General features: G+C 39.4%; 1 protein-coding gene across 2 annotated transcripts in view; it reads right to left on the bottom strand.

Moving 5' to 3' along the window:
- Positions 1-10,669: 10,669 nt before the first annotated feature.
- The window catches only part of WNT7B (Wnt family member 7B), a 99,203-nt gene continuing 92,397 nt past the window's right edge, over positions 10,670-17,475 (bottom strand). For both annotated transcript variants that reach the window (XM_068400885.1, XM_068400884.1), the window contains exon 4: positions 10,670-11,149. In XM_068400885.1, coding sequence (XP_068256986.1) covers positions 10,670-11,149 — 480 coding nt within the window. The remainder of the gene's footprint in view (positions 11,150-17,475) is intronic.

The raw sequence follows: 17,475 nt of genomic DNA, 5'->3' as shown, positions 1-17,475 counted from the left end.
ATTCACGGCTAGAGTATTTTTGTGTTTCGCAGATGGCTGTGGTGACATTAAAAAAGCCATGCTAGTCTGTGCATTGCCACACCTGGCATGTGTGTCCTGTCTTCCCAGGTTTGATTTGGTCTCCCTGAAGTGTCCTCTGCTACACCTGACCTCAGGATCAAGTTCTACCAGGGTTTTCTGGATGAATGAAGAAAAAGGGGAAACTATCTAGTTGTTGGGCAATATTTCACAAATGAGATCTCAGGTCTGCTCAGTAAGCTCTTATTTAATCACTTGTGTTTATTTTAAAACTGTGAGAGAACATGACAACCTGGCTTTGTTTTAATACTAGGCTTCTACTTTTTAAATATTGTTTTCCATGTTTTTTTTTTTCTTTATATTCCCACTACCTTTAAAAAAATACTCTTAACACCTTTTGGCTTTATATATTTATCTAAGATCAAGATGATGGTATATTCCACTTTTGTTTGGTTTTGGGTGTCTGAACTTAGAAGAATGACATCTTATAATATCTAGTATATAACTGAGAAGGCTTAGAGAGGAAAAAAAGAAGGAGCTGTCTTCTTTTGGAACTGAAATGTGAAACTCCACCACTATCACACAGTCAGTCTTTTTACCAGTGTAGGAGGGGAAGAAAGATTATGGGCTCTATTTGAACAGAAACGTTCAAAAAGATAACATAGTCCTTAAGCTAGGGGTAAAATGATTTTCCCATCACACACACATAAAAAAAAGCATTCTGAAAAGTATTCTCTTTCCAAGGGAGCACAAAAATCTATAGTTCTGGGATTTCTTGGATCTAAGATAGGGGCTGGTTTGGACTAGCTAGCTTATTTCGTTCTGATAGTTGTGAAATCTTTTTGTTTCTTGTTTTTTCCCTTTTTTGAGCTTTTAGCTTAAATATATTAAAATATATAATTGAATAAAAATGAAGACATTGAGGAAGTCTACTCTAAAAAGTTTTCTCACTTGCTAGTCTCCCATTTTTATGATCAATTTGAGAGATTCATCCCAATTCTACCTTATTTTGGTCTTGATTTACCTCCATTTTTCACCAAAGAAAATTTTTTGCAAAGTTCTCTGACAGGTTTGGGTTTTTTTTCCAACCAAGGTAAGTGTGTGAACCTGTTATAGGACAGATGAATGTGTGCAACCCTGCCAGCATCATAACTTGCAATTATATACTGAGTAGGATCTGTGCTAACATTACTGTTCTGCACAGTCTCCATCTTTTCAATAGTTTCAATTTTTTAAGCTTCATGTGACTGCTTTTATGATTTTTTTTTCTTTCTAGTGCTTCTGTTGAGTGTGAGCTATGTTTATCATTTTGAGACTAATCCTTAAAATCCCTTGTTAGGTCTTTTTTCCAATATCTGAATCACTGAAAGGTAGTAAAACATTGGAATTTTGCTAAACACAAAGCTTTTAAACAAGAAGTGTTTTGAAGTTTTCGAAACTGAAATGAGATATTTAGGATGAGGTGTTCAAAAGTCAGAGTCAGGGGGATTTAATCACTTCTGAAGCTGGACTTAGAAAACCCTCTCATTTAGGTCACGGCATCCTCTAATCCAGCCCTGCTGGACGTGGAGTTGGAGCTGAATTTGGTGATAACCATCACCTTTGACAAGTTTCAGGTCAGGAGCTTGAGCAGGGCCTGATTTGATTTATTGCTCCTTAAATTGATGTGGCTTACCTTGCAGTCATCCACAGCTGAAGGGTAAGCTCTATTCCCTCCTCTTTCAGCTGGAGACGATGGAAGCAGGCAAACACTTCACTGCTCTGAAGTGCCAGCAGAAAGGCTTTCAGGACTGTGGCCAACACCCTCTACAAGTACTTTTTGGATTTGTCTCAGCTTGAGTAGAGACATTTGAACAGGCATCAGACTGAGGGACTGTAGCTGACTAAAATGCTGAAGTGGAGAAAGAAGATCAAGTGAACCCATCTAGGGAAAAGAGGCATCTCTTGAATGTAACAGGTTTTAAACAGAAAACCGAGGATGCTATTTTTAAAGGAAAGCAAATGGAGGTCCTCAGAAAAGCATCCATTTGGCTGTTTTTTAAAAAATTTGATTTCTGTTTGTTATCTTTGCTGGTGGGTAGTTAGGGATGGGGAGAAAATTTCAGGAATACCTGAAAACAAAAAATTGTCTGTGCTGGTACTTTCACTAAATATGTTTTACGTATACATGAGTTACACATACAGAGTCAAAGACTACAAAAACTTCAAATACTAGTAGAGGGCATCTAACTTATTAAATCTTAATTTCCACTTCAGGAAACCATCACCAAAGGGGTGTATGACCTCTTGTTATCTGCTTGTAAAAATGCATTGAATGAAAATGAGTACTGCCCCTCATTTTAAAAAGTGATATGATTTGAAAAATATGCACTGATTAAAAATAAACATTTCCCATATATACATTATCATTTTAACATTAAGCTTGCAAATACAGTCAAATCATACAGTAGCACTACCAGGGAGTGTTTATGGCTCATTGCTTCCTACTTCAGGTCTTTGAGACTGAAAGTTTGTATTTACACATATCTCTAAAATGGTGATACCTGTAGATGAGCTAATGGGAGCATTACATGCATTCGGGAGTTGCTGTTTTATGAACCTGAAGACTAGAAAAGCTGAGAATGAGTAAAGTCCTTGGGAACAAGGAAATTTGATGTTCTGGCCTGATGCCTGTATCCTTTTGCTATTACTTTTTCCTTTTACAAAATGAGTTTGATCATTTTATTGGATATTACATTCTATTTCATGGAAACTTTTCAGCACAGAATATATGGACTGTTGCAAAAGGTTTGGAGATGAAGAGTGGTAGGGGTATAATTAGACAAAATTAGTGTGGGTGAAAAAAATCCAGGATATTCAACTTCTGTAAAGAGACCTTCAACCAGAATAAAAGAATCTTGTTCAGAGGCTTATACCAAGAATAAAATGTATTATTAATGCTTAGGAGTGGCTCTGTTTAACTAAGAAAATGCCATTAGAACCAAGTATTTATGACTAAACACACTTGAATAGAAAACATTCAGAGAAACTCTTGGTAGTTCATTTGTCAAAAGCTGGCTGAACTGTAGCCCTGTAATAATTATGTACTGGATATCACAGGCAGAGAAGCTGGTGACCGCAAACTGACTTCCTCATTCCTTCTCCTTCCTCCGGGAGTGGTTTGGATTAGGTAGTCAGCTGAAACTTCCAAAGCACGTATTTTCTTACCATACTGCTGCGACCCATCTCCAGGTATTTCTTGCTTGCATTCCCACTAAATGCTTTTTTTTTCCCTTTTTGTCCACGAAATGAAAAATTTATTAATGCATTGACTTAGTTATAGTGCCCCTGCGTGTGTGCACACACACACACACAAATGCACACAGAGGAAAGCAACCTATGCACTGTAAAAAAAACTGGGCATTGCTGAATGTAATCCAACAACTCTCTGGTTCCTTGTCCTGAACAACAGATATTCTGTATCACCTAATATTAACAAACAAAAGACTTTTTCCCACGCCATTATATATTTACATTAGCCTACTGTTCAAGCTTGGCATGTTGGCTTCCTAAGACTATTTGATCCCAGATGTAGCTCTGTGCCAGAATTGCTGGAACAAAATGCAGTGGGTGGACAAACCTGTCCTGCTGCATTGCTTCCAGCCTTTTAAAAACAGAAAGCATTTGTCTGACTCATTACTGTAAACGTATTAACAGAGCATACCAGTGATGATTTTCTGACTGAAAGTGCCTGCATCTGCTCAAAAGGTTAACAGGGGTGCAAAGTAAGTGCATATCATGACACATTTGTTAATACCAGCCAGGGGCAAATATTAAGTAGCTTATCTTTTAAAGAGAGAGATAAGGAAGAAGGGTTGTGAGCTGCTTGCCAATAAACGTATATTTATCACAACTGACTCTCATGTGCATTGCAGTAACCACGGCAGGTAGGGCCGGTAATCAGAGCCCCGGACCGAAAACCAGGACATCTGAGTTGTAGCACTAACTCTTGACTTTTGCTGGGGCCTTTGGGAAGTGATTTAGAGCTAAGTTGGGCGGCCTCCTCTTCCTGAGTAGGTGAAGGTGGGGGAGGTTTCACACATCTCCACTTTCTCCAACTGCAAAATGAGAGCTTTTTTGCTTTTCTTTGCGACCTAGAAACAAAAAGACCTACAAATGAAAGAAAGATGTGTTATCAGGTGTTATTATGGTGCTGATGACACAGTACATCTGGAAGGAAATGTGAAAAATTCATATCCCTGTATTTCAGTGAAAGGCCACAAAATCCAATCCACTTGAAAAGGGAAGAATTGAGGAAGGATCTTAAAGAAATTGCTCTGAATATCTGCAGTGTGTATTTTTCAAATAGCACACACATATATTTATATATTTTTATATATTTACACATATTTGTATGTGTGTGTATGGAAATACATGTATGATGTGTGTGCATGTTAGGCTTTTTATTTGGGATATATGATGCAATTTGAGGAGTGCCCTTTTTCCTCTCTCTGGGTATGCTAATTCTTTTAAATAGTTATGTATATATTTCTTTGTCTTTAAAGGATATAATACTTACCTTTGAAAGGTGTTGAGACAAGTAACTGTGTTCTGTATGATGGCTAGCATTACTGAAAACACGTGACTTAAATTTCACTGCCTTTTTAACAAGCCTAACTTGTAAGCTGAGCTCAGTTTCAATGGCAGGGTGTGATCCATGCAGGTAATTGGGATGCAGCTGCTGTGAGAGCCTTTCAGTGTAGCCAGATGTGCTCAAAAATAGCAGCCTGGATGCACTCCGATGAAATAACCAGGAGAATATTGCAATGCACACCCATTATGATCCTTCACAACTGGTATCATACTACTACTAAACATTCGGTCCTCGGATTAAAGTTCTCCGCACAGCGCAAATCTTAAGAGGAAGTCAAAATCATAAATAAGCCACTTTGTAGGAAACTGCTTCATCAAATCACAGGATAATAGTCTTCCTTTTACAGTTCTCTTTGAAATAATTTCTGTGGGGAAATAGTTCGTGCATAAAATCGGGAGTCGGGGATTGGTTGGAAGAGATGAGAATAGGGTGGCATTAAAAAGGAAAAGCAAAGCCAATTTCACTGACATAATAGAGTATATATTCCACAATGTGTAAAATAATAAAGCTTGCAGTTAAAAAAAAAACCTAAGCAAAATATAATTAGTGCCCAAGAGCAGCTGAGGCAAATGGTGGAGGGGAAATGGGAGTTCATTCACACAACACAGTTTTCGGTGCTTAATTTCAGCAGATAAATTATCCGGCGTGTCTCCCTGGGGTTTTTCTCTGGTTGAGAAGGAGGAGAGGGTCCATCTCACGCCTCCCTGGGAGCAAGTTCACTCTCCCTATTGTGGAGGGAGTCCAGAGAGGCTGTCAGCTCACTTAGCCTGTCTTTTAGTCTTTTAAGCTGAGTGGTGTGAATAGTCTTCAAAATGCCTTTGGGTTTCCCTTTACCCAAAGATAGAGGGAATGCTCCTTTTTATTCTCAGCCACAGGAATTAAACAATAAGATCAAAATCTTGTAATCTCCTTGGGAATTCCTTTTAGCTGTATGGGATCTAAAATGCTCCTTTTCCACTAAATTGCTGGGCAAATGAAGGCAGAGGCTAATCATACAGCTGGCTTTCGATGCAAACATTTCCAGTGGCTGGTGCAGTAACATTTGTTTGGGATTGGCTATGAAACAAATATCTTAATTGTTTTTAATACCTATGCATAAGTTTAAGTATCATTAAGCTGGTTCCTCATTGATCTTATGGTCTGTGTACAGGGAGAATAAGAGGATGCAGAAAGAAAGTAAACTTTCTTATTCCCATTTTTTTGGCCTTTCGTACTAACAACTTATGGAAAGGATGATCCTATAAAATAGAATCGTCCTAGGGTCTCCAAACAGGTAATATTTAGTGTATTGCTTTCAGAAAAAACAGCACGACTAAAGATTTTGAATTTACAGCAGTATTATTCCCTCTGCCTCAGCACTCCGTGGAACACATTACAAGCAACAACCATGCATTATGTGAAAACTGCCATCTTTATTCTTCACCAAACAAATCTTTTAAAGCACATACATCTGTACTGCAGGAATGTGCAGGAAAAAAAAAACCTAGAAGTTCTTTTAAAAAATGAGATGCAAATTTTAAATTTGCAACTGCATCTCCCCAGTCAGCGAATTATCCCCTACAATTTCCTAATAGCAGCTCAAATACCAAAAGGAAAATACTTGCAAACCTTTGGGTGTGCTTGTTCTCCAGTGAAACAGTCTGGATTTGCAGAGATGCAGACAGGGACTTTGGATTCAAGGGGAAAAAATTTGTGGGTGAAGTTCAGCCTACAATGCGGTTTGTTTTGCATGTAGGAGGTTTCTTACAATATCAGTATCACAAACTGAAATTGCTTACAACTTTCCCTGCCTTTCCACTTTGATGTTTTTCCCATAGACATAGTTTTAGTTGTGTATATCCCACATCTCGTTGTGTCTGTCACTTGGAGAGAAGAATGTTGGGTCTTTACTGTACCGCTTACTGTACGATCTTCGCTGTGGGAACTGTCATTGCAACAAAAGGTCTGAAGGATTGGAGAGGAAACGTGCAGTCATTCTGTCCAGTTATGAAAATTGCTGTGAATGCACATTATCTCTAGCTTTATAGAAAGTGTTTTCTGTTGAATGCCAATGGTGCCTTCAATAGTGAAAGGCATATCAAGTTATTCGCATGGGAAAGCTGGTATAAGGGAAGGTCTTGACTTGCTACATTCAGTATCACTTTTGTGTTTTAACCTTAAACTAAGAAATCAATCCATGGAAGTATGTTTGAAAACTTTAAGTGACCTACTAGATTGGTTAAACAATTTGCAAACCTTTTGATGAGTTTCATCTACCTCCGGATGTCATCGTAGAAATGAATGTAATATTACCATTTACTGTAAGAACTTCCTGCAGCTCTATTAACAAGTTTCCCATGATGTAATTAGAAAGAAGGTGCAGTGTTTTCTTTGGCATCCGTAGGTAAAATGCTGTGCATACCTATGCTGCTGTAAACCCAGGGTAACTCAGTTCATTTTAATGAAGTTATTTTGGACTTAGTTCGTGTGGAATTTGGCTATACCTTTATCTATAGCTGGATATCTTCCCCGAGGGGCAAATACAACCAAGGTTGTACATTTTCGTTAGAATTCATACAGGAAGACTCTATTCTCGGTATCAAGGGAGGGGTTGCTACTATTCTGACCAAGGTAAATGCTGCAAAATCTTTTAGGTCCAGATTCAGGTAGGGTTTTCAGATGATTCCACAACTTGCTTGAATAAGCTCGAGCATGTGCAAGTGCTGAAGTCAGGGCCTTCAAGCCTCTCCTCTATGCCTCTTATTCCTCTCTGTTTGCTAATCTATTATGTGAGGTTCATGGTCCAGAACCATTTTGGAGTCAGACGCCACATTTCTACCACAAAACATTTATCTTCTAATTTGAGCCAACCTAAGTCTCTGGTAGTAGCAAGGCTGGTGCTTGTGCCAGTTTCTCTGTACCACTGGTGTAGGTAGATGACTTTGGACTGTGATACCAAACACAGGCATGTTCATTGCTGTTTCTCACAAAACACAAAAAATGCTTTGGACTTCGAATCTGCCTATCATTTCTCATCCAGACAAGCCTGTACACAAATGGCCTTTGCATAAAGCCTTGTTGCCCTCTTTCTTTTTTCTAAATGAATAACAAACAAAAAAGAAAGGGAACTAGAAGGGGAAAAAATTAAGTTTTAATGGAAACACATTTCATCTTTTGTTTTCTGCTTGCCATAAAACATTAACATAGTAAACAAATTGATCTTTGCTCTTAAATTCTTTAATAACATACAGCATTTTAAGTTTTGTCATGGCTGAAGTATGGTTAAACCATGTTATGTTCCTGGTCGCATTCAAACGTCTGTTGTCACAGTTCTTTGACATTAAACTACATTTTTTAAAATAAAAGTGTGTAACCCACTTCTGTTCATGGACACCTTCATTAAAAGGTCACCATATTTTTTTTGATGTTTCAGTACGTTAGTGGTAATGATGTTTTCTGACCAAAACTGCTTTTTCTTGGGACATCATAGTTTAAAGACCATGCATTTTTGTGGTCAGCCCCTGCTTTGTGCCGTACAGTACCTTTCCGAATGCTGCACCCCCACATGAGCAGAGCTTTTATAGGATGCTCTGAAATGTTATATTCTAGACAAGTAACCCCGTCATAGGACTGTTACAATGATGTTACAGTAGCTGACAGAGCTATTTGAAATAGGGGTATGTAAAAAAAAAAAGAGAAAGTGTCGCTTTGGTCCACTTTTCATAGCGATTGGTGTTATAATATATAACCTTTTTTTTCTTTTTTAACGCAGTGTAGTTCACAATAATTTAAAATACTCTATAGACATTTAAACGATATACAATAATATAACTTAATTGGATTCCTCAATTGTACTTAACAAATACTATTCTAATGTATTTACAGTATCTAGTACCATAAGACTGTGCATTACTGTGCTTGGGAGCTTTATTTGCTTCCTGTCAAGAATGTAATGAAAGTACAGTATATCACTATTATTCAACAAAAATACCCATGAATCAAAGGGACTTTAAATTATACGGAGTGACTCTAGCATTTTTAGGGGACCCTGTTGACTTCTGTGGGTTTGCACTCATTCACACCAAGGCTGGTATTTAGAAACCAACAGCAACAATGAAAAAAATGAGCTCTTCAATTTTGGATTGCTCCATGAGAGACTCATCAAAGGGGTTTGATTTTCAGAGGGCAAGCGCGTGGGGTCAGAAAGGCAGGTCCTCATGAGTGTTCGAACAAAGGTCCCCAGGTGATGAGTTACTTTTGATAATACAGGTCCATAAATGACAGAGGTAATCCTGGCTCATTCACATATCCAGCATGGGAGCTGGCGGAGCAGTAGCTCCACCAGCCCCTTGCCCCGAGAGCACTGTGTGGTGTGGCAAGTGCTCCTGTGTCAGGTGGGGAGGGCTCATGGCTGTGCAGCCCCTCGATAAAAGTAATAAAATGAAACAAAAGCTAGAAATGCAGATACGTGGACATTAGGAAATTTTTAATCCAAGTTTTCAGAAAATCAGATAGGAACCCTTGCTACAAGCAAACATTTTCGTGATTAAATGTGCTGTTATAAGTGGGCATATCTGGCTCTTGGGGTTAAAAACACTAGATTTTACAGTAGTAAAATATCTGAGGATTTTTTTTTTAAATCTCTCATAGGGAACAGGTATGTGTGGATTATAATTGAGTGCTGGTGTAAAAAGTCAGCTTCTTTCTTAACATTCATCTATGTACCAGGGGGTACATTATTGTCAACCTTAGAATAAAAGGGGGTACATTATTGTCAACCTTAGAATAAAGACGACACAGACTAACCCAAATTTTAGCTTTCTTATTCTTGTGAAGCCACCACAGCTCACAGCTTGCAGGAACCTAGAGCGCAGCTACCGTATTTTTAACTGCTCAGTTCATACTGAGCGTCAGTTATTTAAAACTATTGGTAATATTAACTTTCCACTGTTAAAGGCAAAATGCAATGCTTGGAAGATCGTGCCAGTGCATTTGACAGCAAAGCAAAACCTTTGACATATTTGTCAAAGCATGTCTTTGTATCCTAAAACTCCCTACGAGGAGCTGAGGGCAGGTGCTCCACGCCTCAAGCCTGAGTCTAAAAAGAGTCATTCTTATTCCGGAGGCAAGCGGGAAAAGTCTTTATCAAGCATTTGTAACCACAGTTTCATGTGATCTTTTTACTCAGTTCTGGTAATTGCTTAAGGCCTACAGTAATTGAACTCTAATAGTGGAGTGACAACAGATCAGTAGCATTGAAAAACTTAGGGAGAACCAAATACAAAAATCATAAAGTCAGAGTTCCAATAAGTTTACATTTAGTACAGAATTAAGACATAGCTACCCGTTAGTGCTTAGAATTTTTTGATACTATTAAAAACATAAATAATTATTTTTAATGTTCATTCAAAGAGTTCCAGTGTCACTGGCAGCTGATGTAATTTTGTGAATGTTATTTTTTTCTAAACTGATAGTGGAGTATTTCCGCCATAGATTTTATCTCCCTACCAGTTGTTTTCTCTCTACCTGCTTTCTCAGAAATTTAGGTTTTTGCAGCAAAATTGCTGTGTTCTAGTCAGTGAAGATTTCATTTCCTTAAAAAAACAGTCTTTATTTGCACAGGGCTTGGTGTTTTTGTTGTTGTAAAATAGGAGAAAGTGTCTTTTTCTTTTAAATTTCATGGGACCTGCAATGCAATCAGCTTCTTTGATATGTATAACTTACTTGAAATACTTACTAGGAGAACTCTACAACACCCAGATGTAGTTAAAAAAAAAAAAAAGAGAAAGTGTCATGTGGTTGTCAACATCACCTTAATCCTGTTGCCCTTGTTTCCAAAGCAGTTACAACAGCCAGCCTGCCAAAAGTCACCATCCTTAGATGTGTAAGTAGTGGGGAGGGATTGGTTGTTGTGGTGTTGGTTGGGGTTTTTTTTTTTCCCAAAGAAGATTAGATGTGCAAAATGATGCTGTCGTCGTTTGTTGTACTCCACTTTCTTCACTCATGGTGATTTGTTCTGTTCATTTGCACGTGATGCCGTTATTTGCAGGTGAACACCTCTGTCCGCTCACTACACGTGTTGCACTTCACAAAGCAGCACCAGTGGAATTTGCAATTACATTGCCACACCTTGGTGTATTGGTGTGTGTTATACCCTCTTCCACAGCACATCATGTCACACCCATCTGCATTGGGAGAGGTACGGTTGCAGAGTCGTCCCTGGGTACCGACACTCCCTGTGGAAGCATCTTCCTCACAGTAGTTGGGTGACTTTTCGATATACACTAAATCTGTTTCCATGGGTTTCTGGTAACTCTTAATCTGCTTGATCTTCAGGAAGGTCGGCTGTCTTAGTCTACTGGCTCGTACCACCTCCACCTGCACTGCAGCATTGTATTTCTCTTTCAAAATATATCCAATCTCTCTGAATTTAGGAAGTGTGGTCCAGCAGGTCTTAGTTGTACAGGAACCTGAAACTCCGTGGCACTTGCACTCCAATTTCATTCTCTCTTCGAGAACCTATGTATACAGACATTTGCATATTGTTACTGCAGGAAAACGGTATTGCAAGATTGCCTGAATCTCAGTCTGTTTAGTTCATATGAATATTCACTACTGCTGGTTGAAATTTTTCAAATGCATGCTCATAAATCTTCTCACCTCCAAGCAGAATGCTTGTAACACATTTTCGTTTAACATTGTGCTTGGTTGAAAACACAAGGTTTTGTCATTTTATTAGAAAACATCTGCATTCTGTTTCCAAATATTGGAGAATATTTACTTAAATTTCAGAAGAAGTCTTTAGAGCCAAAGTAATTCATGGGACTCCAGTGACTTAAAAAAAATTTTTCAAACCATTTTCATTTTGAAAACAGAAAAAAAAAGTGTTTTAAGATTCATAATATTTATTCTTAATTGCTTTAAGTAATGTTCAAAGAATGTTTAAAAAATTTTGACCACCTTTAATATCACAGAACAATATATACTGTGTGACTGAATAGGCATTCATGTTGACTGCGTAATTAAAAATTTCACATATACCGACAGTGGTAATACCAGCACACCTGATAACTATTCCACAGAGCACACCATCCCCTTTAGAAGCAGCGCTCCTTGCAGTATCTAGCCCAAATATCAAGCAAATGTTCAGCCACAAATCCTTTTTTTGCACCAGGGCAACAACAGCGCAACGTTAGAGGAAATAAAATTCACTGAAGGGTCCTGCTAAGCTGTGAACCGAAGAGAACTGGCAGTATTTATTATTGCTATTGCTAGAGGAGGTTAACCTGGAGGAGGTTAGTCCAGCATTGGATGATCCCTATAAGGGACCCAAACTGGTAGGTGCTCAGGCTCACGCTCCACTCCTGACCTCCCGCCTCCACCGCAGCCAAGCTGCGCGATGGCTGGCACATCCCTCCTTCCCCAGGCACGGGCATATGCCCAGGGGAACGCAAGCAGATGCCCTCCTGCTCCATGTGCACAGCGGAGGGGAAACCAGCCTCACGGAAGTGCCTCTCTGTTTTTCTGCCCTCGCGCTACCACTTAAGCCTGACCACAATTACACCCACAGTCATCATTAGCTTATGAAAATCAAGGCGTAAGAACAAAGCAAACTGATCTTTCCCCTTTGCAGTGGGATGCTAACAAAGAAATATGAGCTACCGAGCTTGTCTTAAAGCATTACTGATGCTGCAGACCATCTCCTGTAGTGGTTTCGTTGCAGATCCCAGAACATGACTGAAATGGGCAAAGGATAAAAGGGCCGAAATCTGAGTACAATGGCATAATGAAGCAGAAGGGAAGTAAAAAATGCTTACTGCTTAAGAAACTGGCCTTAAAATAAAAGCTGTACAGACCTGGTTATCCCTGCAAATAGAGGGCACCCTCCTGAGTTGTTCAAGTTTCACTTAAATTGTATGGTTTGTTTTTTCCCAAATTTCTGGGGTTTCACTATTAAAGAGAATATTTGGTTTTGATTCTTCCTTGCCAACATACAATAGCAAGTACAAGATAGCTGAGCATCCTATTCAAAAATACCTTAGACCTTCTGGAACCACAGGCTTTTCCCAGGTCAAGGTCAAGTTAGCCTTTCACAGGCAGAAAAGGTGATTTCCAGGAAAGTTTTCTGGATTAGGGAAGAAGCTACTATAGCTGCAACTACTCTGAAAAGAAAATCAGCAATGCTGTGATGAGCTGCTTTTTGTGGACACTGGAAAGGCCACTGCTCTCCAACAAACTGTATCACCTTCCTGTCTTCCCTACCCTATGGAAAAAAAAAAAAGAACCTGGAAAACTTGATGCCGCCTGCTGCAGCAGCTGCATTTCAGTAGCAGTGAGTAGAGGGATGCCTTATGAAATACTCCAGGGTCTTTCAGGATTCCTCTGTCTCTACTTCATGCCTGTGCAGAAGGATATGATTTTTCAAAGACCCCCAAACAAGATTCCAATCCTGTTGGGCAAATCTGGATTAAAATAATCTGACGATATTTAGATGTGCATGTACATATACATATAAACATGTATGTATATATGCACACATACATATATATACATAAATTTCTTATAAGTTTTGCTTGGTATTGCTGAAATACTTCTTTTTTTTAAACTAGCCTGTTTCTACAGCTCTCTCTTTCAACCACTGATCAACCTACATTTGCAGCCACAAGCACTGCAGCAAACTCCATGAGAAAAGGTAGATGGAGGCAACCTTCCTTACACCTTCACCATAAAGCACTATAGGATCTATATAGACTTTGAGGAAAGCATTACCAATGGGATGGGTCTGCTCCTCTTCTCCCTACGTAGTGAATCTTGGTGAAGAGCAGGCTTGTGGATTAGTAAGCATGTTGTCAGGTTCCGCACGTGTTTGTTTGTGATATCTGGTTTTTGGTTGCAAAAGTCAAGTCAGCAACTTGCTCAGAGTGGGAGGAGGTGAAGCTTGTGAGGCTCCTTATTCTTGTGTGGGCTTGACACTCTGAACACTGTTCCAAGGAGCCTCCATCTCTGTCATTGAAGTGCTTCCCTGCTACAACAGAAAGTGTCATTGTTCCTGAAAGACAAAGATATCACCCATTCTGGTGTCCTAGGTGATACCTTTGTATACGTATATTTATATACGGATGTGTGTGTGTATATATATGTTTGCCTCTGTGTGTGCATTTGGTTGAGATGCTGCCATTTATATACAGCACTGCCTGGCACCCTTCGTAGTATAGTCTCCAGCAACTTTATCCTAAGTCTTGATTTCTTTTTTGTTGTTGTTGTCTTTCTGAAGATCCAGTTTCATGAGTCATTTTGCTGTACAGAAATCTGATTTCACTGCTGTATTTTTTCAAAGGTTCCCACTGTTTATGATGGTGGAAGAACTTGCAAATGTAAGCCAGGCAGGCTCAAAAAAGCAGAAGTTTCAAAAAGTATGAATTCATGATCCTGAAGCCAATCTCGCAGGTTTTTTTTTTTTTTGGAGGCTTCTCTCATGAATGTGGAATGCTTGGGGTTACAACACTGAGTGCAGGCCCAATCATCAGGTAGTTAAATTCCAGAATGCTATAATTTGTGTGCCCACAGTCAGCTGTGGGTATAGAACTGTGCCCAAAAACTTGGAGGTCAGGGGATACAAGGCCCAAACTAAGCAGATTCTAAGCAAGATTATTTTTCCCTTTCCACACAGATGCTGTGGAGCATTCCTCTTTGCTGACAAGCCAGCACGCTCCGGCTTTCCCAGAGGTATGTCTGTCTGCGCGGTATCTCAAGCAGCTTCCCACTTGCCAGCAAGGTGCCACTGGACCTGGTGAAGGTGGCAGGATTTGACCGTGTTCGGTCAATGCTGTGAATGAAGAGCGACTAACATTTTTCTTCCTAAATGTCCCTTCAGCTCAGTTTTCCTCAGCAAAATTCCCATCAGAGCTTTGACCCTGAGCCTTAAAGGTACTTATTTACTCAAATCCAATACACTATGCCAAGCTAGGTGCCTGATTAAAGACTGAAAATCATTAGCTCATACGACCCACTCTCTCAGCAGTTTCATTTGTCATATGTCAGTGCCTCGTATCTAATCTTGAATGGTTTACAGCGAGACCTACCTCCCAGAGCAAATTCCCATCGTTGGACTGTGCTGCCTCAGACTAATTGTAGGAACATTCCTTAGGTCCCCTTTCCACATACGGGCCCACTCCCACCCCAGTATCATCTTGCCAAGTAAAATTTTCTGACTACTGCTATTTTGTTAAATGAATTGTGAAACACAATGTTAAAGCTTTCTTATCCCACATATTTTTATACCTATGGAAATCATACACTGAAAATGCAATTTGAGGGTTGTCCGCTGCCAGTTAAGCAGAAAAAGACGCGAAGACTGAAATAAAAGAAGATGATATGCATGAAAAGAAATTCATTTTTTTCAAGTTCCGTATCTAGACCCAACTGCATAACATGAGATACAGTTTCTGTACATATTAAAAAAATCCTATCTGGATAAAATATGTAAAAACAATAGTAACATTTTGTGTGTGTTTATTTTGGCTTGCCTTTTCTGGTTTGTATTTTCCTTAGTGGAAATGCACATTTTTGGACCAGATGTTGAATGTAACAAAATCCATATTACTTTTTGACTGCAGTATCAAAAAGAAACAGAAGACTTCAGGAGTTTTCCCCCATCAAATATGCAAGTGATCAACTTTTGTTTTGGGTAATACCAGTACCAAAAGAGATGGATCCTGGTCATAACAAGTCATCACCCCTTTGATACTCGAGTGGCTGCAGCCATGAGAGCTGATGGCTTGCCAATGGTGTGTGGGCCCTGGCTAACCTTAGTCTCAGTGGCCTGGGGTCCGCCACTGCAGGCAAAATGCTGATCTCATGGACCCATCTGGGAAACAAAGTTGGGTTTGTTTGGGTTTGGTTTTTTAACTCAGATAGCCAGGAGTGTAACTAACATTAGCAGCGTGTAATGCTACTCCTCTAATACAAATGTCCTGAAAATATTCTTCATTAATAGCAGATCACAGAGCCCAAAATTGAGTAGTTCATGCCATATCTCCTCAGGTTGTGCTCAGCCCTGTGAAGAGAAGACATGGAGCCAGCAGGAGAGGAATACAGGTGCTTCAGCTGCATATTTTTCTTTCTGCTCCTCTGTGAGGCTGCTCCATTGAGCATTAAAACGGTATTTTTACACTGTGGGATGGGAGATGAGGAAATGAATTACTGTGCTTACTCCCTCTCTTGTCACATCCCTATTTTTCTTATTGTTTAGTTTGATGGGAGCAGGGAGCCTCTGCTTTGCAGCAGGTAGTATCCAACCACAGCGTGAGATGGCTTTCCCCTGGCACTGGCCAGAGCTCAGTAGGGCTGGGGACCCTCTGATGTACTGAGAGGCATCAATTCACCTCCTTCTACCCTTCACCTGCCTCCCTAGGTAAGGCACCCAATCCCGTAGTATCCCCACTGAATGCACTAAAAAACTGAAGTCTCACTGCTCTCTTTACCTAAGTTCTCCTCTTGGCTAGTGGGAAAATACGCCTGGGATTTTGAGACCTGCTGCCCATCAGATGAAAGTCCCTGTTACTATAAGGAAGGGCTATAGAGCCTTACCCATCTGTGCCTCTTCCCTGCCTTCTGGAAGAAGAAAAAAAGGCTTCTAAGTTTGAGCAATAAACTACTGCAATTGGTTAAAACTTTCTGAAAGTTATTTTTACAGTGAAATGTTGCAAAAAGCAAAAATCTTGAGAATCACCCTTTAAATCATCCCCAAACTGAGTGCAATTGCAGTATTTCACTCTCTTTTCTATGGAATTTGCTGTCAAGCTCCAAGGTAAAATTTTAAGTATCATCTGAAAGGGATGAAAAAATTTAATTACTCTTTTTATTCTGTCAAGCAATACAGAGATGTCAGGGTTTTTTTGCGGGGGTGCAGTAGCATTTTACTAGATGGATTATATCTGCCGTGCATACATTGCATGGTATGCATGGGCATGCACATTTCTGGAATAAAACCATCTAGCAAGTCTTAAAATATTTGGCCATTTCCCCCCTCTAATTTTAAAGCAAAATGTTCAAAACGTAGGATAGTACCAGATGTAGCTTCTGGCAGTCAATGTTAAGGGTGTTTTTCTGGAAGAAAAAAATAGGCTAGTCAATCTAGCCCAACTGGAAGCAGGAGAACTATCCTCATGAGATTTTGAGCCAAAGCTTGCATATTCAGGACATATGGATAAGCATTAGTTATCCATCCAACCCACCCAAGCTGTAACACCAAACTTTTTGAAATTGGATTTATATCTGTCTGCGAATCAGTTTAAGTGGGAAAGCGGAAAGTATGCCGTCAAGCACAACTATCGAAAGCTTTTCTTTCGTGAGTGTTCTCGCAAGGGATGTGCAGTGAAATAATTTGTCTCTTTTAGAGAAAGAAACTTTCAGCAAATGATGGACTCGGGGCAGTAAAACCTGGAAAGCCACATTCTTTAAATCGCTGAAATGACTTTGGAAACAAAGTCATATTTTGAAAAATACTTTAGGCTTATAGGAGCATAAAATCAGTTGGCTCTCACTTTTGACTCTGGGATTCAGCCTCCACTGCCACTTCGGAGCATTTCATCCAGAGTCTTTTTCTAGGGATTTGCTTCTAATTTTTATGTCCTGGTAGGTGACAGTGAGGGCAGTTTGCAACATATTAGGGCATGCTGTGCATCTTGCAGGAGTGAGATTATTAATTTAAATGTTTCATGTGGGGTGAAGTGAGCTAACACTTTCTCACATATTTTATTCACAGACAACACATGTAAATATGTATAAATATCTGCAGTTACGTACACACACTCTCTCTCTACATATATATATATATATGTGTG

Source organism: Nyctibius grandis, chromosome 5, assembly GCF_013368605.1.
Source record: "Nyctibius grandis isolate bNycGra1 chromosome 5, bNycGra1.pri, whole genome shotgun sequence".
NCBI classification, from domain to species: Eukaryota; Metazoa; Chordata; class Aves; order Nyctibiiformes; family Nyctibiidae; genus Nyctibius; species Nyctibius grandis.
The sequence above is the reverse complement of the archived record's forward strand: the minus strand, read 5'-3'. Positions and strand labels throughout refer to the sequence as shown.